This window comes from Manis pentadactyla, chromosome 1, assembly GCF_030020395.1.
Source record: "Manis pentadactyla isolate mManPen7 chromosome 1, mManPen7.hap1, whole genome shotgun sequence".
In the NCBI taxonomy this organism is placed as follows: Eukaryota; Metazoa; Chordata; class Mammalia; order Pholidota; family Manidae; genus Manis; species Manis pentadactyla.
In genome coordinates, this window is record NC_080019.1 from 74879182 (window position 1) to 74904164 (window position 24983).

The following is a 24983-nucleotide window of genomic DNA, read 5'->3' on the forward strand; positions in this document are numbered from 1 at the left end:
GAAAAAAGCAAGTTGCAGGAAGGATATATAGAATGTAATAGCATTTAAAAATTAAAATAATACTATATATTGTTTAGGGCTATCTACCTGTATAGTATCAACTTGCATGGGAATGATCAACATGTGATTCATGATGGTGGTTATCTGGCATGGGAGGAGAATGGGTATAGGGTGAGTGCATGGCAGTTCAGCTGTACTGTAATGCTTTAGTTATTAAACTGGGTGATGGGCACTACTTATTATTCTATTATTTTCTATTATTTTCCTTTTTTTTGTACATGTGAAGTATCTCATTCAACAAACTAAATAGCCTCATTTTTTAAGATGGGGAAACTGAGGCTCAAGGTCTTAACCTGTGCTGAACTCCAAACCCAGGCTATACCCCTTCCAAAATACTACAATGCTTTGAATTAATAAAACAAAACACGGGCCCACCAAGTCAAAGGCAAAAACTACATTCCCGAGGTTTGGTCGTCCATGAAGACTAAATCACTGTGCAAGTGTTTGCTGAGTAGCTGATACACACTGAAAAAGCACAGGTTTTGGCCTGTAATCACTAGAGTTCAAAACAAAGTGCCTAGAAATAATTGCTTTGCTTTTGGACATGGCACCTTTTTTTGTACAAGAAAAAATAGGGCCAGTAAAAGAAGCCCTTTATTCAAGAGAAATGAAAACAAACCACAACACCCAAATACTTTAAAGCAAACCCACTAAATGTGAGTTTATTAAGAGTCCCTTTTCCAGTGGCATTGAAACAAAGTTGGGGGGTGGAGTGGGGGAAGCAGGAGCATAATTTTTGTATAGGTAGTAAGCTGACCTGCGAGTTGTGAAGACTTCAAAAAAAAATAAATGTTAGAAGAAGCAAGTAGTCAAAGGCTCATATTAATATGCTCACTTTGCCACCAAGCGTGTTGCCTGCCTGAGCCACCTGCCCCTCACCTTCCTCTCTCCCGTCTTAGAGTCTCGTTGTGCCTCTGTTCTGCCCCAAATCTCTTAGAAATACGTTAGTGGCAGGGAGACAGTAGTAAAGGACATGTTTTTAGTGTCAGAAAATCTGGATGTAAATCCTGCCTATGGCATTAGAGCAACCCACTAACTGAGAGGCCGTCACCGGCCACAGCTGTAGGACAGAACTTGGTATGATGACGGAAATGCTTGGTCCCTGCACTGCCCAATATGGTTGCCACCAGCCTCATGCTTACTGAGTATTTGAAATGGGGCTAGCGTGATAGACTAATTGAATTTTTATAGCATTTAATTTTAATTAATTTAACTTGAATAGCCACATGACTAATGGCTACCACATTGGATACAGCAGATCTAGAAAATGGAGAATTCCACCTCTCGTGTTGGACTGCTCTAGTAATGGCCATGAAATACCCCAATAAAAGACTCTATTATTAAACTACTATAATAGGCTCCTGCAGGAGAGTACTGACACAATCCCAAGCATTTAGTCTGCTGACCTGGGGTCTCTCTTGAGTCTGCCCGCTCAATCACGGAAGTGCTAACTCAGGGGCTACCTCCAGACGTGGGTATGGAACTCTTTTGAGTTTTTAAATACTGCCCAAGGATGCAACTGACACCATATGGTGTAAAGAAGTTTGCTTCTCCCTTATTTTTGTTTTTGTTTTTCCTCACCATAGTGAGTGAACAAAACAACTACATTTTCAGAAACCCGTTAAATTCATACATGGCATTACTTGATATTTCCTTTACATTAAATTTCCAGATAGAAAATTTTATTTTCTAGTTAAATTAATCATATCATTATGTACCAACAGCTTTAAATCAAGGAGACAGTCTATCTGCACAGGTTAAAAATATATGAAGACATTCATTCAGAAGCACAGATCAAGCAGCACCATGTTTATTTTATAGTGTTTATTAGAGTAGAAGCTCCTCTTGTAAAACACTGGTGATTTTGATCCATATCTTATTTTCCACTTGGCTTTAAAATATTTTGCATTATTCACAAAATAAATTGCAATTGTTATGATTGTACATAATTCTTTTCTTTCCTGATGCTTCATACACTAGTTTCAAGTAAGTAAGAAATGAAAACATGGCAGACTAAATGTACTGAAAGTACATACTGAACATATTTGATTACCACAGTACTTTAAAAGTCCTGACCTTACTTCTTAAGATGAAAATTCATTAACATGAAGTCATTCAAGAATCTCCGGGATCTCTCTATTATCCACAATGAGAGTATGAATGATCCCTTCTTTCCGCTTGCCGCTGCTGACAGCCTTTATGTAACAGTCATGGCTCCCAATACTGAAGTGAGTTTCAGTCCCGTCGTCTACAAACTCACCCTAGGCCAACAAACGGAGGAGGAATTAGTGTTCCAGAAACATTTATCTTTGTCTACAACAATGTAAAATACCATTTAAAAAGGATAGTATAAGGAAGTACATACTAGTTAGATGTTAAGCTTTGCAAAATTAGAGTTAGACGTTTGTATTTAGATGCTGTTACATTTCTGCCATGAATTGAAAGTTTCTTATTTGTACGCCCTACAGGTTTTAAGAATCCTAAATTTCAGAGAAAAAACAAATGTACACTGCATGGCTATGTGTCAGTAACATATACTATGTAGACAATATGAACTGTTTTCAAAAGTAAAAATGATAAACATGATAGCAAACATTTACTAGTGACTTATTCTATACCCAGAACAGTTCACATGCATTATTTCATTGTGCCCTCATAATAACCCTGACAGAAATACTATGATTATCCTCATTTTACAGATGAGGAAATTGAAGCACAGAGTGGTTACATAGGTTGATGAAAGCCCCAGTCAGTAAGGGATGGAGTGTTCCTAACCACTCGGAAAATCTGATTCCTCAGAGGGTAAGGTGGCTTACAATAAAATACACAGATAACATAAAACCAAACACTACTAACTCTAGACCTGCTCTGGCTAATATGGTAGCCACCAGCCATATGTGGCAACTGGACACTTGAAATTGTGGACAGTTTGAAATGAGATATGCTGTTTAAGTGTAAAATATACATGGGATTTGGAAGACTAAGTATGAAACAAAGAATGTAAAATAACTCAGTAAAAACTTCTCTATCACATGTTAATCAATACAAAAATGATATTTTTGATGTATTGATTTAAATATATTAGTAAAATGAACTTCAGCTTAAAACTTTTTACATGTGGCTACTCGAAAAGTTACATATGAAGCTCATACCTGTGGCTAATATTCTATTTCTTTGAATAGTACTGACCTAGAGTAAAAAGGGCCCAAGTAGTACAGAGAAGAAGGGAGGAACAGGAGGCTTAAAGGATAAAAGTGAATTGTGCTAATAAGCAGAGAAACCACAATCAGACTTAAAAGTTGGCAGCCAGCACAGACAGAGCAAGTTCCCGCAGCTAACATTATCTGTGCAAAGAAAGCACCTGGTGCCTTGGGGACAGAAGGTCCTCCTAGCTCTGAGAATGTGGCCAATGGCTCTTCCTGGGAGGTGCACTAACCACCGCCAGCACTGGGAGTACAGTTTGACAGATACATGACAATCTTGGTCATGATGCTTTGAGATGAGAAGAAAAAGGAAAGAATAAGCTAATTCACAGGCAGCAAGAGCAGGTGTGCACAGTCCTGGGGAAGGCTGCCCAGGTACAGAACTGCCAAAATTGTCCTGCAGACTAGGTTGTAGTTATAATGAGGAGGCAACTGGGTCCTAAAGAGCTATTGTCCGAACACTGCGGTTTCCTATCAATTACTGAAGGACAAAGACATTTCAACTTCTTACTTATTTACAACTACATTGTTAATACCATGAAACAACATTCTCTTTACATTTGTACTGGAGAATTTCTTGAGGGTGGGAGGGAATGTGATTCAAAACTGCTCATTCTCCATCTAGAGAATTTCAGGGTGGAAAGAAAGAACAGGAAGGGCCATCAAGGGTGATACTGGGCCATCCATGTAACAGAAGCTGTTCCAAAAGGGGCCATAAAACACTGAAGACCTCTCCAGGCCTCTCCACATAAAAGAAGTTTCTAGCAGTAGATCTAACCCAAAGTGGGCTCAAGTTCTGAGGATCAATTTGGGATAAGCCCTGGTTAAATTTCCCATCAAGAATTAATACCAGGATCAGACAACACAAAAGCATTCATCTTTTGTGACTTGAGTTCTGGCTTGCACATTTCCTCAGGAGCAGACAGCCCGTAAGACCCAGCAAGCTCTAGGGAGTCTGCTAAACAAATGCATCCCAGACCTCCTTGCCTCCAAGCACCTCCCCTCACTTTCCTATACCTGTAACAGGTGAAGGAGAGGATGGCAGCAACTACTGAGTGCAACTAGCACGTGAGGACAGTGTCTCAGTATCTCTAGCCCTCGTGTTCATGTCTACAGCCAGCATGGAAGGTGGATACCAGGGAGAGCAATCCCTGCTTGACAGGAGACCCCATAACACGTGGGAGTTTCCATCCAGTGATTTTAGCTCCCAGTGCCACACTACCTGCCTCCATGATAGTTTCCCTGGCTTCTACACTCCCCCTGTGCTGGGCACACCATTATTATTTCATTCCCACTTGAAATTCACTCCTATATTCGACCCCATCCACAACCATAACAATACAAGTAGCTGACAGCAAAAGCTGGGCACGCCGGGGTTCAGACAGGGACTCCCCCGGGCTTGGCCCCACGGGAGGGAGTTTCCTGGTTCTGTTCGTCTACAGACTCCACTAGTCTTCCACTAGGGTTTCTGTCAGGGCCCTTTCCTTTCTGCCTCTGTGTCATCTGACATTGTGTGCATCACTTTGCTTTTCAAAAACTTCACTTTTAGAAATGCCCCATCTGCTTTGAGTGATGGTGTAAAGCCTTCCTATTCAAAGTGTGACCTGCGGACCGGCAGCTTCGGCACCACTGGGGAAGCGTTAGAATTTGCGTTTTAATAATATCCCCAGTGATTTCTATGCAGGCAAGTTTGAGAAGCAATGGTATGTAGAATCATTTAAACACTGGTAAGCACAGGAGGATGCCAACCTTAGGGGGAGCAATTTCTTAATGTGGGAATTCTTTTTAGGATAGAGCCCAGTCCAGGAGAGGAAGGTAGAGTGTGACACTGGTGCCAGTTCACAACATGAGTTGTTTCCAAACTCTCACTGCCCCAGGCACTGTCTCAGAATCTGGAATCAGGAGTACATCATCTCCTTTTTGTTTTTAGCCAAGTGGACCTTGGTTAATTACCAAATCTCCATACTTAGGAAATACAGCAACATTGCAATCAATGGTAACTTGTTCATGGGTGCTAAGAGGAATCTGAAGTCAACTTACTGCCGTCTCCTTTTTATTGCCATTGCACCATATGTCCATAGTGTCTTTTTCTGTAAAAGTAACACATTAAAAAAATGTATAATCTATGATTTAAAGATGAAGTTAAATCTTCATTATTTTATGAAAAGTTTGATACACAGCATTTCTAAAACTCCATTAACTTTTCATGGCTTTGAAATTCTCCTAAACTTGAAGAGAAACTATTTATTCTTTGTTTTCTTTCATTTTGATTTTGTGAGCAATCTTTTAAGAGGAAATCATGGTCCTAATAATCCAAATTGATGAAGCCATGTTAAACAAAATAAATACTGAAGCACAGTCTGTAAAGCAGGTTATATACAGATAAGTATGAGGAGGGACCTTCCCACCCACACAAATTATCTTTTACTATTTATGACTGATTCTCTCTGCCTTTCACACTGACCCAACTGGAAGACAGCACAGAGACTGCAAGAAAGGCCACCATAAGGTTCATCAGGATGGACAATAAGTCAGGCTTAGAAAGTTAGCTTTAAATTTTTTACTGGACAACACAACAACCTCTACTCACTTCTATAATAGTTTTGCTTTGGGGAAAAGTTATTGGAAATGGGTGGAAGCAAGATTTCTCAATGTGTCTTTTTATATCATTCTGATTTCTGAATAATATATCACAATTCAAAAATATGTTAATAAAAGAACATTATCTATCTGATAAAGCACCAAATCAATTATAGCGTAGATGCACTGAATCTGAGGCGGCACTGGGGCGTGTATTCTGGGGGCCTCTCCTCCTGCCCGCCTGCAGAGTCCCTCGGCCACATGGTCAACAGCCAGGCGCCTGCTGAGGGGCCCCAGGCAGGTGCGGTCTGTCAGCGCTCTCACAGGTGCGAGGCTTCAAAACCGAGAATTTCCTCCCCACATGGAGTGTCACTGTACTAGTACTTTCCTCCTGCCATCTATATTTCCCGCCCAATGTCCGGTGGTGTGGCAACTACCAGACCTAACAAGGCTGACCAGTGCCAACCAAGTCCCCTGTGTGCCTCCCATCTTTTAGGTGTGAAAAGGAGGTACCTGATCTTTGAGGTCAGAGAGATATTTTATCTTTATTTTTTATTAAGGTATTGATATACAATCTTATGCTCAGGTTTCACATGAGCAACATTGTGGTTACTAGATTCCCCTATTATCAAGTCCCCACCACATACCCCATTGCAGTCACCGTCCATCAGCATAGTCAGATGCTATAGAGTCACTCCTTGTCCTCTCTGTGCTATACTGCCTTCCCCGTGCCCCCTCCCCCTACGTTATGTGTGCTGACCATAATGCCCCTTATTCCCCTTCTCCCTCCCTCCCCACCCACCCTCTCCCACCCCTTCCCCTTTGGTATCCATTAGTCCCTTCCTGGAGCCTGTGAGTCTACTGCTGTTTTATTCCTTCAGTTTTGCCTCATTGTTATACTCCACAGATGAGTGAAATCATTTGGTACTTGTCTTTCTCTGCCTAGCTTATTTCACTGAGCATAATACCCTCTAGCTCTATCCGTGTTGTTGCAAATGGTAGGATTTGTTTTCTTCTTATGGCTGAATAATACTCCATTGTGTATATGTACCACATCTTCTTTATCCATTCAGATATTTTATCTTTAAAAAAGTCAGTCTTTCTTCCTTCCTCCCTCCCCTTCCCTCCCTCCCCTTCCCTCCCTTCCTTCCTTTCTCTCTTTCTTTCCTTCCTTCTTCCCTCCCTCCTTTTCTCTCTCTCTCTGTCTATGCATGAATGTAGTTTCCTTACTCTATCCCCTGACAACCTAAAAATAATGACGAGCATCCTTAACATATGCCCAGATTATGCTCTTGAAATACCATTTCCTTCTAATAGAAACCAAGGCTTCTTAGAGAAATAGGTGATTCCAGGTCTGGGAAGAAAATGTGCCATACCAGACAGCAAGGAAGCTATCAAAGTGTACCAAGGAGGGGTCAAAAGGAATCAGGCGCCAATCTAAAGAGCACACTATTGGCCAAAAATGGGACAATTTGAGCATCAATGAGGTTAATAATTGCAGTGTACTGAAACACATCAAATTGTTTAAATCCATGGACCAATAACGATAAAAACAAACAAACCTTAAGTGATCACCCTAGGAGAGACTAAGGAGCCGATTCAGTATTTGGATGTAGGCACTAGGTGTTAATGGTTGATAACATCAAAAAAATTAACAAACATCATTTGTCGCTTGATATAACAAACTATAAAGTAGTCTTGCCAGAAAAAGAAAAATTCAAACCTAAATTAAATTTGACCAATTCTTCAAAGTCAACTAGCAATTTACAGACAACAGTAAAGACAGAGGAACATCACAGGAAAGGAATCAACAAAATCCAGACCATAGGAACTCTTCAAGACAAAATGACCCAGTTTTTTCAATAAATAAGCTACAGGAGTTTGGTTTCTCTTTTTCAGCTACATCCATTTATGACTTGATAAACATTTTTCATTCTTACGAAGTTTTTTTTTAAGTCATCTGCTAGCATTTGACTATAGACTCTTTAAAGGCACGGACAAGGTCTCTTCACCCAGGTCGCCTCAGTGCCTGCTACACTACCTCGCATTTAGTAGGTACTTGATATTATATAAATAAATGAATCAATGAATTAATGTGATGATCCAAACATGCTAGCTTAGGGATATAAGAGCAGGAAGTACAAGGAGTAAGCAGAAGAGAAAAAAAGGTGGTGGCTGGTAAATGTTTGTCTTGCAAGTGTTTAGGCCCCGTGGGATGTGAGAACCCAGGTGGCAGCCTGCAGCAACAGAGTTTGGCGTGAAGATCAACAGCTTCTTACTTTTCTAAGATTCTGATCTGCTGCAGTCCTAAACCCACAACCACCCACAGACAAATCCCCTTCTTACTGATGAATCTCAAATGTCCAACTGCTTTTAAGACATGCTTTTAAAGAGAGATCTCAGATAATAACAAATGTCTACATTAGTGTTTCTTTTTTTTTAACCCGAGTGTATTATCTCCAAGTCCGTCACTGTAAAATCTGGCTCTCATACACTTTATATATAAATAAGTTGATTAAATGAATACTTCGTTCACACAGGACACATTAGAAACACACCTGCACTCTCCAATTCAAAGTTCTCATAAAAAGTCTGGACAGTAGGAGGAACTATTCAACAGTCATCATAAAAAGCCAGTAAATTCTGCAGAAACAATACTCACTTACCCAACACAACTCTAAAATCCTCACCATCCAAGTGTAATACCCAAGTGTTGGTGGTTTTTGATCTGTTCTCCATATACTTCTTGAGACTTTTTCCATTAATTTCCAGAGTATATTCATAAGCAAAACCACTGATGGCATCTATATTTATGGTTGCTTTTGTCTTTGCAGCTCCAATGCAGAAGGTTTCTTTGCCCACTAATTTGAACATCCAATCTTTTCTTATCTCTTCCTAAGTAATAATATATAAAAGTTGAAAACACACAAATGGAAGAAAATTAAATATTTAATTTCAGAAGCAAATAAGGTGAGCAAATGGCAATGCTCTTGAGGGTGTGAATGTATTAATTCATGATGCAAAGGTGTTAGAATACAAAGGCATTTTAAGTTTAAATTTAAGATGACATAGTCTATGAATTCTGTAACTATTATTACTTTTATACAGCAAAATGATACAGTCCAAAATACAACTTGTCACTGTAAGAGACGAACCTTGAAATTCACACATGAAGAATCTACATTAACAAAAATCAAGCTTTTCTGTATGCCACATTTTACAAAATAACCTATTTTTTCCTACCTTCCCATCTACGTATACCACTCGTTTGCCTGACGTCGTCCCATGTTCAAATTCAATCTTATGGACTCCATCACTTAAAGCAACATCCCAAACGGCTACAAGATCTGTCATCTTTTCCAGGCTACAAGGAGGGCTAAGGGAATAAAATAAAGTAATTACAACAGGCCAAAAACAGTAATAGAATAATCAATTAATCCTTCCAGGATGAAAGTATCAGACTTTTGGGTCCCTAAAATTGCAAAGTATTAAAATGATATTACCTAAGAAATCCTACTCACGCAGTACATGAAGCTCTCTTCTCCTTCTTATGCAATGTTCCTTTAAGATGACAGTACTATTTATGGATATATAGTCAGGTAATTCCAAACAAAGTCACCTTAATATTAATAGGATTAAGAATCTGTCAGTTTATCCATGATAACATGCTAATATAGGCTACAGAATAATGCTTGGAAAGGTTCATAAAAAGTCTCTACTTCTCCTTCCCCCCATTTAAAAGGCCAGTGTTTGGTTTGGCTTTATCTTTTTCAGATCCAACCACTCCAAAACAAGAACTCCCCAGGCCTTTCACACTTAAACCAATGACCAGGGATTCATTTTAACAAACAAGGTTTTAATTAATTATGCTAAGAGAAAAAGAGAAGACATGGAAGAAAAGTCTTATAACAGATAAAAATGTTATAGAAAACAGTAATTCTTGCCACTACTATAGGAAATCTTATTTAAAAAAAACAAAGTATTTTGGTTTTTTTAGAAGTTTCTGGCACAATTTAAACACATTCTTTGACATTAATTTTTAATATAAAATATGTCCTATGTGAATGACATATATCATGCTATATAATAATATGTAACTAGTACTTTGACATTGATAAAGATTTTTAGCTTTGAGAGGAAAAACATTCATTAAAGCAATAAAGATCATAACTAACAGTTATTAAGTGCTTACCGTATGCCAGTCACTGTTCTAAGAGCTTTATGTATATTCACCCACAGAATCCTTGCCATGAGATGGGTACTATTATGACCCCCATCTTACTGATGAGGGAACTGAGGCTCAGAGAGGCTAAGGGCTTGTCTAAGATCACAATGATAGTAAGTAGCAGATGGGATTTAAACCTAAGACTCTGGCTGCAGAGCCTGTTCCCTTAACTACATCCTATTCTTCATTTCTCTAATCTCCTTTGTATGCTCTAAATCAGAGATGGTAAATGGATTTTGTATCATTTTGAAGTGACTGCAAACAACTTTGTGCTGAGAAGGTTCTGGAGACCTTACAACCAGGTCCTATGGGAAAGGATGCCACATTAGTGGTGGCCACCTCCATGTCAGGGGTATACCACCCTTGCTCTCAATTACAGAAAAGCAAAACCATGCACTCTGCAATTTAAAAAAATGTGTCCTTAAAAAAGTAGCCTGGATAAATAGTTTTTCTGAATGATCATAACAACCTGGAAAGTTTCAAAAGCTAGTCTTATTGCAATGCAAGACATTTACCTTTCGTCATCTTCAAAGATAGGACTGTCCCCTCCAGATGCCATGGTTGGCAAAACAGTCTTTAATCCCATTAGCAGCCAGGAAAGAAAAAAGCAGAATTGCAGCAAAGAAAGATTGAGAGCAAAGAAGATGACATCTGCAAAGGGTTTTTTTTCTAACTTTGCAACCCATTTCTTAAACAGCTTTTTAAGAAACAACTTTTACATACAATAGAATTGCAATCTCTAATTTTTAGGGAAAGAAGTTGTACAAATTGGCCAATTATATTTTTCCTTGTTATGGGTTTATAATTTCTTAAAACTATAGATAAGCTCTTGTTGATTTCAAGTATTGTACCATTTAAAGCAGCAGGAGACATAGAGGTCCTCTGGGGCCCATGCTTCGCTTCTCAAATCAAGCTATGAGAAGCCTCAAGGGTATGAGGCAGTCAGTCAGGGAATACATAAAACTCCAGGATAAACAGAATGTATCTTCTGGAAGCATCAAGGTTACAGGGTGGTAACAAATTTAAAATGCAATCTTTATATTAAATTTTAGAAAGCTATACTATGGTGGAATATATAATTTCAAAAAAACTTTTTAAAGATAACTTTAAAGAAATGTTGAGTTTGAAGGAAGCAGCCAGAGATAACCTAGTTTGCCTTCAGAGTACAAACTTAATTTACCTATTTATTCAAGCTCACTTAATTCACTAGTGCCAATAATGAATCCAGGAAGTTGTGTGGTTTGCTCAGGTCACTAGCAGGGCCCAGGCCAAAACTAGAGCCCAGTACTCCTGTGCAATTAACTAGTACTTGGGCTGTCATACTAATTAAATTTTACTAAAATCAGAAGCACACATATACTCACATGCATAGGAAACCCTCCACATTGAAGATTTGGGATCATCAGCTGTACCCATGCCACACCTACTGAAAAACAGGTAACTGTTTTTTTTGGTCCCAAGATCTACTCTAGTCTTTTCCCTATAGATGCCTGAGGGTGCTCTCTCCTAGTCAAAAATGGGAGATTGCCAACCTTCCTTGACTGAAAACAGCCACAAACTGGTTTTAAGAAGATGTTAAAGAAGAGATTAGTACCAATAAAAAGTTCAAAAAGCTAAGAATTTTAGAATGAAAAAGAGGTAAAGATTCAAAACATTTTGTACCTAAAATAAATCCTTTTTTTTTATTACACACTTGTGGAGTTTTCCAGTCTTAAGAAGCCCTAGAATATCTCCTAGGAAAGTGGAGGGCATCCTACTACAAAGCAAAGAGAGAATACATGGCAACAGAATAAGCCAAACAGCATGGTGCAAACTTGGCTAAAGCATTCTTTACAAATCAAAGTGAAGCTAGAGATCTCACTCAAAGACTCTATAAAAGTTCAGTATTCAGCCTTCAAACTTGATAGAATTGCCCAGTTTTCCATTATAAGGAACTTCAAATATTATCACACTAAAGTAAGACATGATACCATCTTAATTAGCATGACTTTTCATACAGAAGTACAAAAGACAAAGCGACAAATTAGAAGGGAGGTTAGAATCAAGGTCACATTTATTTTTTAAAGATTTTCTCTAAACTATCACCTTCATCCATACATTCAACATTTATTTATGGAGTATCTGTTTAAGGCTTTGAAAACATTTGGAGATAGTAGTGATGGTTGCACAACAGCATGAATGTACCTAATGCTACTGAATTGTACACTTAAAAATGGCAAAAATGGCAAATTTTTATGTCATATCTTTTTTACCATGACTTAAAAAAATTAATACTGCAATATTAAAAAACTGAATTGTATACTTCAGTGGGTGAATTGTATGTTATACGAATTATACCTCAACAAAGTTGCTAATAAAAAAAGATCTAGGTGCCAAGTCAGCAGTGTTTCTTGAAATGTGATTATACCTAGAACCAAGAGAAGGTCATGGCTGTCCAATTTCTACCTTACTCATTTGAATGATGAGAAATAACTGTCACAGACAGATCTGTCCCTTACAGCTTGGACTTAATAAACACATGTTATATGCTAAATTCATCCACCATGCTAATAGTTATCAGCCACTTATGTGCCAAGCACTGAGTGGGGCACTGATCTAAGTCTGAGGGACTCAGGAGAGACAGAAAGGTAATTACGACACAACCATGGGAGTGTCCCAGCAAAAGGGAAGCAGTAAAGGACAGAAAGGTCCCACAGAGAAAGGCTCCAAGCCTTGCAAAATGGGTGGGAAGGCCACAGAAGGCGTTGGTTTAAAATCCAGTCATTTTTAATCTCTTATACACATATTTAATTTTCAGGATCATGTGACCAAACTGGAAAATGATCAGTACAAAGAAAAATTCCCTCTATTTTAAGCACAAAGCTTTTAAAATGAAAAGGATGGGAAATAGCAGCAGACTCAGACTCAGAAGGAAAACTGCGGTTACCAAAGGGGAGGGGTATGGAAGGGTGGTTGGGGAGGAAGGGAAAAGGGGATTGAGGGGTATTATGTTTAGTACACATGGTGTGGGGGGTCACGGGGAAAACAGTGTAGCACAGAAAAGGCAAATAGTGAATCTGTGGCATCTTACTACACTGATGGACAGTGACTGCATTGGGGTATGGGTGGGGACTTGATAATATGGGTAAAAGTAGTAACCACATTGTTTTTTCATGTGAAACCTTCGTAAGAGTGTATATCAATAATATTTTAATAAAAGATTTTTTAAAAAAGGATGGGAAAACAGATTCCATTTACTTTCACTGAAGCCTATGTCAATCACTTGAAACTTTTTACATTTCAAAGACATTTGTTTTCCAAGAAAACTTTTTGAATATCTAGTAATGTACCCATGAGCTTAGTCTTTTAAAACCCTTTCCCTAGCAACCCAACACCCACGTTTCAAAATATTACTTAAACATTAAATGTCTCCACTGTTCATCCAACCCCAGCTTGAATTTTACCCTTGTTTAGGTTTAACCGTACTGGAGATTGCAGTGGTTTGTCCAAGCTAAACCTCAGTCCATGTTAAAAATTACTAAGCTACTCATAGTTCCCTTTTCAACAAAAGTTCTAGGCAAGGCCCGCCCCAAGGCAGGTCACTCAACATTACCAGGTGTTGCCGCTGTGCACCCGGTCCCTGGTGAAGCACTGGGACCTTGAGCAAAGTCAACCAGATCAGTACGCTCTAGAATCAGGTATTCCCAAATGCTACCGGAGGTACAAAAACGAGAATAACTTTTCTGAGGAGTATTTTGAAATGTACACCACAAGCTTTGTGAGGGATTCACTTGAAACAAATCATGCCCCCCAAATTAGACCGAACGGTGCTCAACGAATTGCTTTTGTAATAACGAAAAACTGAGCACCACCTGTATGTTCCCCACTCCGAGAAGGGAATCTCTTATACCGCGGCGGTCACCCCGGCACCCGGGACGCAGCCTCGTGCGGCCAACACAAAGGGCGCAGAGCACGAACGCCACGGGCAGCGGCGAGACGCCAAGTTACAGCACTTTATGATCCAGCTTCTGCAAAACTAGTCTGCTCATGCTTACAGGGCACAAGGAATGGAAGGAAAGGCACCTTAATGTTAACCCGGTTGTCTCCGGGGATCAAGGGTTCGGCCCAAGAGCTTCCTTCCTTGTGCTTTTCTGTTCTACTTTGTCGACAGTGAAAAGCATTAATTTAATAATCGGGGAGGAGGCGCAAGGCCGGGGCTGCAGGTCGCGGGGCCTGGCAGGGCAGGGGCGCCTGGGAGCCTGCCCCGCCCCCGCCGCTGCCCGCAGCCCTGCTGCAGACAGCTGGCAGGGCCGCCCACTGGGCCGCGGTCTCACCTGGCCGCGGGAGGCCCTGGGCCACGCGGGGTGGGCTCCGACTCGGCCGCTGGGAGGGGGGCCTGGCTCCGGTCCCCGAGAACCCGGCGCGGCCTCCGCGGAGGCCGAAAGCTCACCAGCGCAACGCCTCCCCGTTGTTCTCAGGCCGCCTCGCAACTCCCCGCCTCCCCGCCTCCCCGCCTCCCGCCGCCCCGCACGGCGCCTCCGCGGACGGCTTCGCGCTCTCGGCAGGCCCGGGCCCCTCCCTCAACCCGCCCTGGAAATGTCACAAACGTCGTCCTGCCAGCCAAGGTTGGTAAGAAGCAGCCGGTAGCGGGCGCTGGGCTGCATCCTGGGGAGGCCTGGTGGGCGAAAGCAGACCCCCCTGTGCCTGCTCTGCCGTGGGGCAGGTAGATCTGATGGTGGCGTTCCCCCATGGAAACCTCTTAGTTCTGGTTACTTATTCAGTTTAAAGCCCCAAACCCCTTAAGGTGGGCATGAGGCGCCATGTCTGCCTTAGCCCCTGCTTACCTGGCTTCATTTAGCTCAAACGAAGCAAGCGTCGCAAATGCTGTTCCAGCTGCTGGACACTCCTCCCCCTCTGCCTTTGGTTAACCTGTTCTGTTGAGTCTTTTTTTTCAAATATCATTTCCTAAGGACAGCTATTCTGCCCCTAAAACTTGGAGCACCTGGAATTCTCCGTGGTCGCTTTCAGGGTATGTGCAATTATTTATGTAATTTTCGATTACTGTGTAACTTAATAGTAGACTGAGATCCATGAAGTGAGGGACCACGGCTGCCTGGCTCTTGCCCTCCTGTCTCCTGTGTCTGCACAGCGCGGGCCCATAGGAGGTTCTGATAAGTATTTGTTGCGTGAATAAATCAAGAACAGGCCTGGGTCATGTTTTAAGTGGCCTCTTTCTGTTTAAGGAGGAGCCAGTGTCACCTGCAGAAAGTTCAGAAGGTTGTCGAGTGGGACATCTGAGAACAGGGAGTGGGCCCAGTAACAAAATAGAGTCATGTAAAGGGATTCCTGGCAGATCTGGGGGCACAGGAGCATTCATTGTCTAATGTTTGACTGAAGTTTGAAGTTAATGTAAAGAGGGTTTGTTTCACCTTTGGGATTGGTACAGTGGTTGTGGTTTCTAGATGCTGAGCAAGTATGTAAGAGAAACAGTAGGGTACAGTTTAGTGATTAGGTTAACCAGTCTACAAAGTGATGATGACTGAGTTGTTAAGCAAATTATATTGCAGTGATTCTGCTTAGTGCATGCTGATTTCTTGTTCTTGTTCGCTGCTCTGTATGGAAAGCTCCTGGAAGACAAAGACTTCTCATATTTGCACTTTCTTCTGCACCAGTATATTGAACAGAGAGTTTTCAATAAATGATTGTTGAACAAATGAATTAGGAGGAAAAGGTAAAAGGTCCCAGCATAGAAATTCCCAGAGATGAGACAAGGCTAGCTGAAGATGCCTCCCTAATTCCTTTTTCCTAGCTCCTTAATTCTTCCAAGTAGCAAACCTGAATTGTTGGGCTGAGATGAGGAAATCTGGTTGGGGAGCAATTCAAAGATAATTGTTTAATAAGGGTCATATTTCTTGTAAAACTTTAGGAATCTGGATATCTTTTACAAGACAATAAGGTGTTATTTATTGAATGCTTGCTATTTGCTTTATGTATCATTGCCTATAGTTCTCACAACAGCCCAGTGATTATATTTATACCCATTTCATAGAGAGACCCAAAGCCTTTCAGAAGTTGCAGGGTAGCATGTGGAGCCGGCCTGTGGGATTTGTTCTTGTTCATAGGGCCTGTTATTAGAGAAGCATTTATTATACTTGAAGAAAAATCTGGGCTCTGTCTTAGAGGCCTGGGGAGCTCCTCTGCCCAGGCCTGGGGAGGGCATTCATGGGGTGCACCCAAGTTAGTACCCAGAACAGCTGGGATTCCTCAGCTGGCTTGTTCTGTGCCACTATTTTCTCTTTGGGGACAATTTATAGGACACCTGGAACTAAGGAACGTACTACTTGGGCTACATTTCCCACCTGCTCTCTCTGGGCCTAGGACACTGGAAGTAGGAACCATCACTTGCTACCAGACAGGATCGTTATGAAAAGAAATAAAGTCCAAATGAAACACAGTGAAAAGTATTGAACTGGAGTACAAAACATATTCATTCATGCTGACGCTGCTTTTGACTTTATTCTCACTCTCAGATTACTTCCTTGTTTCCCAGGAATTCCCCAGATGCTGTTCTGACTTCTTTAATTGCCTCTCACCAATTTTCCTATAGACATTAGTGGTTTATTTTAAGAGGGCAGCTAAAAATGCATTCACAATAGTCCATGTTTTCATTGGACCTCCTTTTGAAAAGGGAATTGTTCATGGATTGATTTTTCCAAACTTACTTTTAAACAGCACAAACACAGATCAAAATAAAAGGAAAGAGTTACACAATCTGATACCTACAAGATTTAAGATTTTCTATGTGCCCTTCTGTTACTGCTTCAGAGTGAGTTCTGGCTTTGAGTTCAAGGAAGAGGCACCAGTGTGTTAGAAACGAGTGCAGGGTGCAGCATTCCGGCCAGAGGATTATGTGTTGGAACCAGAGCCAGTGAGCACAGCCTCCTGCTGCTGGCCAGACTGCTGCTGCTTGGGCCCCTCTCCCTTGGCCCACAAAGGCTAAGGCTCTGTCCATGCAAATACAGAAAGTGTAGAAGCAGTGAAACCACATGATTCTGTAGAACTTCAAACCAGAAAAGCATGACAGTTTCAGGAGGAAAATAGGCTTTGGCCTGGTCATCTGGAGAGTGGCATTTGTAGATAGAACCTTAATCAGAGCAAAGAGCTGAGGGAATGCGGTATAGACACATGTTCCAATGCTTAAGATATTTTAAATTTGTATCTTGATTATTTTGAGAAATTTTAAAAGTATAGAGAATAATGCTCATTCTTGCCCTCCAGACTTGACTGACCATCATTAAATTCCAGCTCCATAAAAATTTCGATAGAAGAAAACATTTCAGATAAAGCCCTCTTTGACATTCAGCCCCAACACCATTACTTTCTTTTCCCCAAAAGCCAATGTTCTCTTAAATGTGGTGTTTCCTTCCGAGTCCACTTTCTATAGTTACATAAAAATTATATACATGAGTACCTCATGCTTGTTAGAGTAGCTGTTACCAATAAGACAGGTAATAATAAGTGTTGGTGAGGATGTGAAGAAAAGGGAAGCCTTGTGCACCGTTGGTTGGAATGGGAATTAACTGGTGCAGCCACTATGGAAAAAAGAACAGAGGTTCCTCAAAAAATTAAAAATATACCTACCATATGATGGAGCAATACCACTTCCCAGTATTTATCTGATGAAAAGGAAAACACTAACTCAAAAAGATATATGTAACGCCAGCATTATTTATAATAGCCAAGTTACAGAAGTGACTTACTGTTCACTGATGAATGAATGGATAAAGAACTTATGATATACACAGGTATACTTTTGAGTCATAAAAACATGAAATCTTGCCATTTGCAACAACGTGGATGGACTTCTAAGTTATTATGCTAATTGAAATAAGACAGAGGGAAACGTACCATGTGATCTCTCATTTGGGTAGACTCTAAAAACAACAGCCCCAAAACCAAAACCAAGCTCATAGATACAGAGAACAGATTGGTGGTTGCTGGGGGTGGGGTTGGGGGTGGGGGTGGGAGAATTGGGTGAAAGGGCTATAAATTTATTTCAAAAAAGATTAACGAAGAGAGATATTTTGAACTACCTCACTTCAAACTATGTATTGCTGATTTATTATTATTACTGATGTATTTTTCTTCTCTCTACCATTTTACCTTTTGCTTTCTATTTGTCTCACCTTTGTTCTTTGTTCTCTTTTCTTATCTTCTCAAAAGTAGACTGTGTTTTGGGGAAAGCAGCACAGCATGGAGAAGACAAGTAATGACTCTATAGCATCTTACTACGCTGATAGACAGTGGCTGCCATGGGTGGAGGACTTGATAATATGGGTGAATGTTGAAACCACAATGTTGTTCATGTGAAAACTTCCCAAGATTGTATATCAATGATACTTGAATAATAAAAAAGTAGACAACTTTTGTTTTCTTATTCCTCTTTTTCTTTCTACTGGTTTGGAAGTATTGATTCTATTCCTATTCTTAGAGTGGCTCCCCTTAGAACTTTACATCGCACACATAACAAAACCTCACAGCCCGCTCTCCAAACAATACAGGGCCCTTGAAACACTAATTCCAACGGTCGCCCTCTGCCACCATGCAGTCGGGTTTCATTTTAGTCTGTCCTTTTCCTAGCCCACAAATTTGCCTTCATGACAATAACATTCAGTGTTTTTTAGATTTATGTACATGTGTATCGTTTTCTTTTCTCAACAGCCTTTGCATTTCAGACTTGTCTTTTTGATAATTTTCTTTACATACTTGGAATTTCTTTTAATATAGGCCTGCTGGTAGTGATTTTAAAGTTTTTTAATTTTGAGAAAATTGTATCTGGGAGCTAGGGAGAGCCACTCACCTGGAACCAATTTAACACACCTCTGGGGTCCTGTTCAATGCAGGAACCCCAGGCTTAGGCTCTCCAACTTGCTCTTGGCTCTGGCAGCACTCCTGTTGTACTGAGCAAACGTTTACATATAGGTAACAGCCCTCTCTAACATCTCTAACAAGGGTTTTTGTGTCTTGAGGGCTGAAAATGAATGTCGGCCAACCATTGCTAGCATGAATAGCCAGGCATGGAAAGGGCCCTTGTTGTGGGTGGTGGTGGTGGTGAGGACATGTTTTCATGGAACAGACACAGATATCAAACTCACAGTGGCCTCAGTTACCTGAAAGAAGACAGTATGGGCCTGAAAGTATTGTACCCTAAGAGCTGCGACCCTGAGACCTCCTTGTGAGAGATACGATGGCCGAATGCGTTTAGTGGGAGATTCTTGTTGGCCATTGTGGAATCTGTGGCTCCATGGACCTGCATCATTTCATCAGTTGGAAAAATACACGTCAACAGCGACGCCATGTGGCTATAAGATGCAAAGATAATGGTGGGCAGGTGAGACGCCAGGACCTTCCGCTTCAGTGTGTGGAAGTTGGGTCTTTCCCCTTAGAATTTTTGGATCACTTAACCTCCCAAGAGTTTTTGAAAAGGGTGGATGAGGACCCCAGTTGTAGATTCTGAATTTATTAAACTGAAAGAGGATGCGGTTGATTTCCTTTTGTGGAAGAAAAAGCAGTGATCATATTTGTACACTGAGGAGCCATTTTTTTTTTTTTTTTACATGGTGAACAAGTTCTTACATAGTGAATAAATTCTTACATGGTGAACAGTGCAAGGGCAGTCATATCACAGAAACTTTCGGTTTTGATCACGCATCATGAACTATAAACAGGTCAAATATGATTATTCGTTTGATTTTTATACTTGATTTATATGTGAATCCCACATTTCTCCCTTATTATTATTATTTTTAATAAAATGCTGAAGTGGTAGGTAGATGCAAGATAAAGGTAAAAAACATAATTTAGTGCTGTCAGAGGGCAAATGTAGATGATCAGGTGTGTGCCTATACACTAAGTATTAATCCAAGCTAGACAAGGGCAACAAAACATCCACGGATGCAGAAGATTTCTCTCGAAACAGGGGGTGTGAGGTTCTAAGCCTCACCTCTGTTGATCCCCAATTTCCACTGAGGAGCCATTTTTACCTATATTATCAGGACACAAGAAAATTAGGCTTGAAGACACCCAAACAAAAAAACCTGTCCGTTTTATTATACCACTTTTGGGAACTCGTCTGTTGTTCCCCATCACCTCCTGGATAAAGTCCCAGCTCCTTAGCATACCTCCTAAGGCCTTCTCTGCCCCTCCAATGATGGCAACACACTCAGTTTCCTCAGGAAGCCTTCAGTACGTTCCATTATATTTGTACATGCTTTGGGAGTTTGGTTTTTGGGGAGGGCAGATATGAGCTGTACCAAAGGAGCCCAGGTTTAATTACCAAATATATATTTATATATATAAGGTTTCCTGAGCACTTGTGAAGGACGCAATATAATGTGCTTTGAGATTTTCTTACTTTGCACATGAAGTTTTCTCTAAATCTCTTTCCTCCCTGTATTGCTGGTGAACTCTTGGTATTTAGAATCATTCTTAAGTATTCCTCTAGGTTTGCAGTTCTCGAGCTTGGCTACACACTGGAATCACCCAGGGAGCTTTACAGACTATTGATACCTGGGTCCCACCCTGGAGATTCTTAGTCAATTGGTCGGGGTCCTGAACATCAAGAGTTCTCAAGAATCTCCAGGTCATTCTAAACGTGCAACCAGGTTTGAGACCCTCTGGTCTAGGAAGACTTAGGTAATCCTTCTCTTTCCCTTTTACACCCAACACACCCTTCTTTGATCTTGCCTACCACACTGTTTCTTAATTTCAGAGTGTATACGCACCTCCCTAATTAGACTTTGAGCATTTCCGGTCAGCCACATCTGCAGTTCTGGAGCCCGACGTCGGGTCTGACACTTTGTAGCGATTTGGAAAATACGGACTGGAAAGGTAAATGTCACCAACACACACATACTGGGGTCCTCCAAATGTAGGATTCTGCAGCTCTCAGCCGGGTCTGGGACACTGAGAACAAGCTAGCTGGTCCCGCATCAAGACCTCGCAGTCACGGTCTGCGGTGGCGACATGGCCCCGGCCTCACGTTCCCTGACAGCTTCAAACATGTTTCTGAAGTCTTCCCGGCAAACGAGACTCCAGTTCGGTGATAGAGCGCCTGCCAGGGCGGAGCATGCAGAAAGCTCACGGGAAATGCGCAGGCGCAGACGGCAAGCACGGCGTACTGAGTAGTTTTTAGTAGAGCCCCGCCCCCAACGGCGGAGCCAATCAGGCTCCGGGCCAACCCAGTCTCTCAGTGCGACCCGAAAATATAGCTCCGGCGGTCAGAGGCGGAGCCGGGGCACGTCTCTCAACGCGCTCCGGCTCGATTGGTAGGCCTCCCGCGGCGGGATACCCGTCGCGCTCCTGGGGCCCGCGGCGGCTGAGCCGGGTGGGACCGGGCGCAGTGCTGGTGGGAGGCCGCGACTGAGGACGGTGAGTGACCCTGGTGTTTCACACAGGCGTCGGCTGGAGCCCCTCCGACGCACGCCCGGAATTGGCCTCAGTTGGTCCCTGCTAGTGGCCAAACTGACTCTCTTTGGGGCCTCCAGAGAGGAGCAGTTTGGGGCTAGTTCACGCCAGTTAAAAATCCCAGTATAAGATTGGGGGACCTGACAAACTTGGTTCGAGTCCGGGCTCCCCTTTGTGATCTTTGGCTTCTCATTTAACGTCTCAGCGCCTCAATGTCTTTGTTTGTAGAAGACAGCTGGTAACTTGCGTTCCGTCGTGATTGAGAAGGTTAAATGAGACAGTAAGTGTAAGGCCGAGAATGCTACCTGGCGCAGATTGGATTCTGAGGAGACTCCATCCATAGGAGTCGGCCAGGGCTGACCCGTTCCACTCTTCAGTGCCAAGTGCCGATAGGGTTGTTGGGCTAGTGAAGACTTGGAGCAAAGGGGCGGGGAAGAGAGGGGTAAGTGAAAAGTTAGGTGGGTATTCCTATCTCCGGTTTATTAGACTTATTCCAGATTCGGGGGTTCTCTCACTTTGTGCAGAATCTAATTTAATTATGTTAAAATCAGTGAGCTGGAAATGTCAGAAGGCTGGGAGACTTTTAACATAGAGACCAGACAGAGTTTCTACTAACCACAGTAATATTAAACATGATTGTAGACATTACCCATATTGACTTCAATTCTCCGCGTAATTAAAAAAAATTTTTTTTTAGCTTTGTGTATTGCCTGCTAAACCCGGGCCTCCCCCATCATACCTTGGGGAAGAGGTGGCTCACTAAGGTTTGTCTGCAGCTTGTGCTTGAAAGGAGGGAGGCGTTCTGGCCCTTTTCTAACCTCTCCTGGGGCGGAATGATTTGGTCTAATTGATAACCAATTCTAATTGCCTTTTCCTTATTTGTGGTAGATTCAGTTCTTCGTAGGAAAGTTAAACAGCATGTTGCCATATTTTTGGAATAGAGCTTTTGCATTTAGTGGACAATAGAGACTGTGGAAGCATTGTATGTTCCATTTATGGTAGTAATGTGAAATACCTGCTTGTGAGAAAACCGATTACAGATTTTGCTGTGACTCATTTGAGAAAGAACAGTTACTGGCCATATTATTTCCAGCTTTTCTCCAAATAAGTGGTGAAAAATAATTACATTTCAATGTATGTTGCATGTTACAGGGGCTTCAGACCTATAAAGGATAAATTATCAAAGAACTGTTGGAACCCTGGACAGTGCCAGAAGATGTAACTGTGTTTTGCGTCTCTGCACTTTGTTTTCTATGCCATGTACAATCCAGCTCCTACCCTGCAACCTCTATTCCCACAGTCTTACTTTAGGTTTGTTATGGCACTGATTACAACTATATCTTCTCTCCCTTGGCCTGGGGAAGCATTTGGTCCCTTACTGTGACTCAAAGTTTAAGACCTGTGTCTAGTCTCAGCGGAAGTGGGGTAAACGCAGTGTAAACTGTTGGCACAATAATTTCACATCAAGGACCTCTGAAAAGGAGGGCTTGGGCACAGGTGGAATCGAGGTGTTAGTTTTTCTTCCTGCCTTTGCCTTTCGTGTTGAGTGGTATTTGAGAGTGCTTCATTTTAGTATCCTTGCAAAATGAGAATATTCTACCTTTGAAGCCAAAAGTCATAATTGGAGATAGATGATGGTTGATTTGGACTCTCAGCCAAGTCAATAAAGGCATGGTGGAGAACGATGGAGTCCACTGGCAGTTACTTACTTTACTTGTTCTAGCTCGAGTTCAGTGGTTACCAGTAACGCAGATGCCTGCTCTGGAATGACACAAAATCATTCATACTTAGGAGGTTGAACATTTTAAGATTTTGATATGTTTTATCTTTTTGAAACCTAGATGAAGGTCCAGTTTCAGATGTAAGGCTCACTGGGTGGTCATTTCATTTAGATCATCTTGAATGACCAGGTGTAAAGTGCCAGAGGAATGTGCTATGACTGAGGTATGTTTAATGTGACAAGTGCCTCTCTCTAGATGTTGAGAGGCCATGAAAAGGGCCTATTATTTATTGAATACTGTAATTAGCACATTATGTATATTTTCTTTCAATTTCCTGATAATCCTTTCAGGAGGTATTTTAAACTCACTTAAGGAAACTGAAGCCCAGAGAGGTTAAGTAACTAAGGTAACAAATAGCTGGTCATCAACTCTAATCACCATCACTGTCCTGCTGTGTGCCCAGCACTGTTCTGTTTCCTTTTTTAAAATTGAAATATAGTTGATATACAATCTTATATTAGTTTCAAGTGTGCAACACACTGGTTCAACAGTTACCCATATTATTAAATCCTCCCCCCGACTAGTACAGCTCCTATCTGTCAACATAGGAAGATGTTACAGAATCATTGGCTATGTTCTCCATGCTATGACTTTATCCCCCACACTTTCCCCAGTCACCCACCCCAACCCCTCCCCCATCGGAAACAGCAGTCCCTTATCAGCATCTATGAGTCTACTGCTGTTTTGTTCATGCTGTTTTGCTTTTTTTTTTTATTTGGGTATCGTTAATGTACAATTACATGAGCAACATGGTTACTAGACTCCCCCCATCATCAAGTCCCCACCACATACCCCAGTACAGTCACTGTCCATCACGTGGTAAGATGCTATAGAATCACTAGTTGTCTTCTCTCTGTTATACTGCCTTCCCCGTACCCCTCCACTACATTGTGTATACTAATTGTAATGTCCCTTTTTCCCCCTTGTCCCTCCCTTCCCACCCATCCTCCCCAGCCCCTTTCCCTTTGGTAACTGTTAGTCCATTCTTGGGTTCTGTGAGTCTGCTGCTGTTTTGTTCCTTCAGTTTTTTCTTTGTCCTTATACTCCACAGATGAGTGAAATTATTTGATAATGGTCTTCCTCCGCCTGGCTTATTTCACTGAGCTTAATACTCTCTAGATCCATCCACGTTGTTGCAAATAATGGCAGTATTTCTTTCTTTTTTATGGCTGAATAATATTCCATTGTGCATATTTACCACATCTTCTTTACCCATTCATCTATTGATGGACACTTTCGTTGCTTCCGTATCTTGGCTGTTGTAAATCATGCAGCAATAAACATAGGGTGCATATATCTTTTTGAATCGGATTTTGTTGTCTTTGGATAAATTCCTAGAAGTAGAATTACTGGGTCAAATGGTATTTCTATTTTTAGTTTTTTGAGGAACTTCCATATTGCTTTCCACCGTGGCTGCACCAACTGACATTCCCACCAACAGCGTAGGAGGATTCCCTTTTTTCCACATTCTCACCAACACTTGTTATTTCTTGTCTTTTGGATAGTGGCCATTCTGACTGCTGTGAGGTAGTATATCATGTGTTTTTGATTTGTTTTTCCCTGATGATTTCTGATGTGGAGCATCTTTTCCTTTGCCTATTGGCCATCTGTATTTCTTCTGTACATGACTGGTAGGTCCATCTGTTCTAATGTGCTGTTCAGTGCCTCTGTCTCCTTACTTATTTTCTG

The 24983-nt window shown here is 41.4% G+C and overlaps 3 protein-coding genes across 9 annotated transcripts in view; 2 read left to right on the top strand and 1 right to left on the bottom strand.

The window, feature by feature from the left end:
- Window positions 1–1854: 1854 nt before the first annotated feature.
- FAIM (Fas apoptotic inhibitory molecule) lies at window positions 1855–15068 on the bottom strand. Of its 3 annotated transcripts, none has more exons than XM_036877331.2 (5): window positions 14892–15068; window positions 9087–9219; window positions 8510–8738; window positions 5304–5353; window positions 1855–2321 (listed from the first exon to the last, which is right to left on the bottom strand). In XM_036877331.2, the coding sequence occupies exons 2-5, from the start codon at window positions 9195–9197 to the stop codon at window positions 2172–2174; spliced, it is 540 nt and encodes a 179-aa protein (XP_036733226.1). In that variant the 5' UTR covers window positions 9198–9219; window positions 14892–15068; the 3' UTR covers window positions 1855–2171. The 3 variants fall into 3 exon arrangements, with proteins under 3 accessions (XP_036733226.1, XP_036733224.1, XP_036733222.1); XM_036877329.2 differs by lacking the exon at window positions 14892–15068 and adding an exon at window positions 14382–14531; XM_036877327.2 differs by lacking the exon at window positions 14892–15068 and adding an exon at window positions 10584–10642.
- LOC118908215 (uncharacterized) lies at window positions 14095–18475 on the top strand. The gene is made up of 3 exons (XM_036877325.2): window positions 14095–14672; window positions 15018–15076; window positions 18274–18475. The coding sequence occupies exons 1-3, from the start codon at window positions 14095–14097 to the stop codon at window positions 18315–18317; spliced, it is 681 nt and encodes a 226-aa protein (XP_036733220.2). The 3' UTR covers window positions 18318–18475.
- Window positions 18476–21270: 2795 nt separating this feature from the next.
- Window positions 21271–24983, top strand: part of CEP70 (centrosomal protein 70) — a 159856-nt gene continuing 156143 nt past the window's right edge. For 2 of the 5 annotated variants that reach the window (XM_057498768.1, XM_057498779.1), the window contains exon 1: window positions 21271–21477. The gene's annotated coding sequence lies outside the window, so the exon portion shown is untranslated. The remainder of the gene's footprint in view (window positions 21478–24983) is intronic. The other 3 variants (XR_008996551.1, XM_057498775.1, XM_057498772.1) reach the window with 2 other exon arrangements.

Bases quoted from the DNA above. Each gene is read 5' to 3' on its own strand.
- FAIM (XM_036877327.2), bottom strand. From the start codon at position 10,627: ATGGCATCTGGAGGGGACAGTCCTATCTTTGAAGATGACGAAAG. The intron at 8,739-9,086 runs GTAGGAAAAAAT...ATTATTACTTAG, and splicing joins TGGTATACGTAGATGGGAAG to GAAGAGATAAGAAAAGATTG. The intron at 5,354-8,509 runs GTAAGTGAGTAT...TTACTTTTACAG, and splicing joins GGATTTTAGAGTTGTGTTGG to AAAAAGACACTATGGACATA.
- LOC118908215 (XM_036877325.2), top strand. From the start codon at position 14,095: ATGCTTACAGGGCACAAGGAATGGAAGGAAAGGCACCTTAATGTTAAC. The intron at 14,673-15,017 runs GTTGGTAAGAAG...TCATTTCCTAAG, and splicing joins ACGTCGTCCTGCCAGCCAAG to GACAGCTATTCTGCCCCTAA. The intron at 15,077-18,273 runs GTATGTGCAATT...TCTCAAAAGTAG, and splicing joins TCTCCGTGGTCGCTTTCAGG to ACTGTGTTTTGGGGAAAGCA.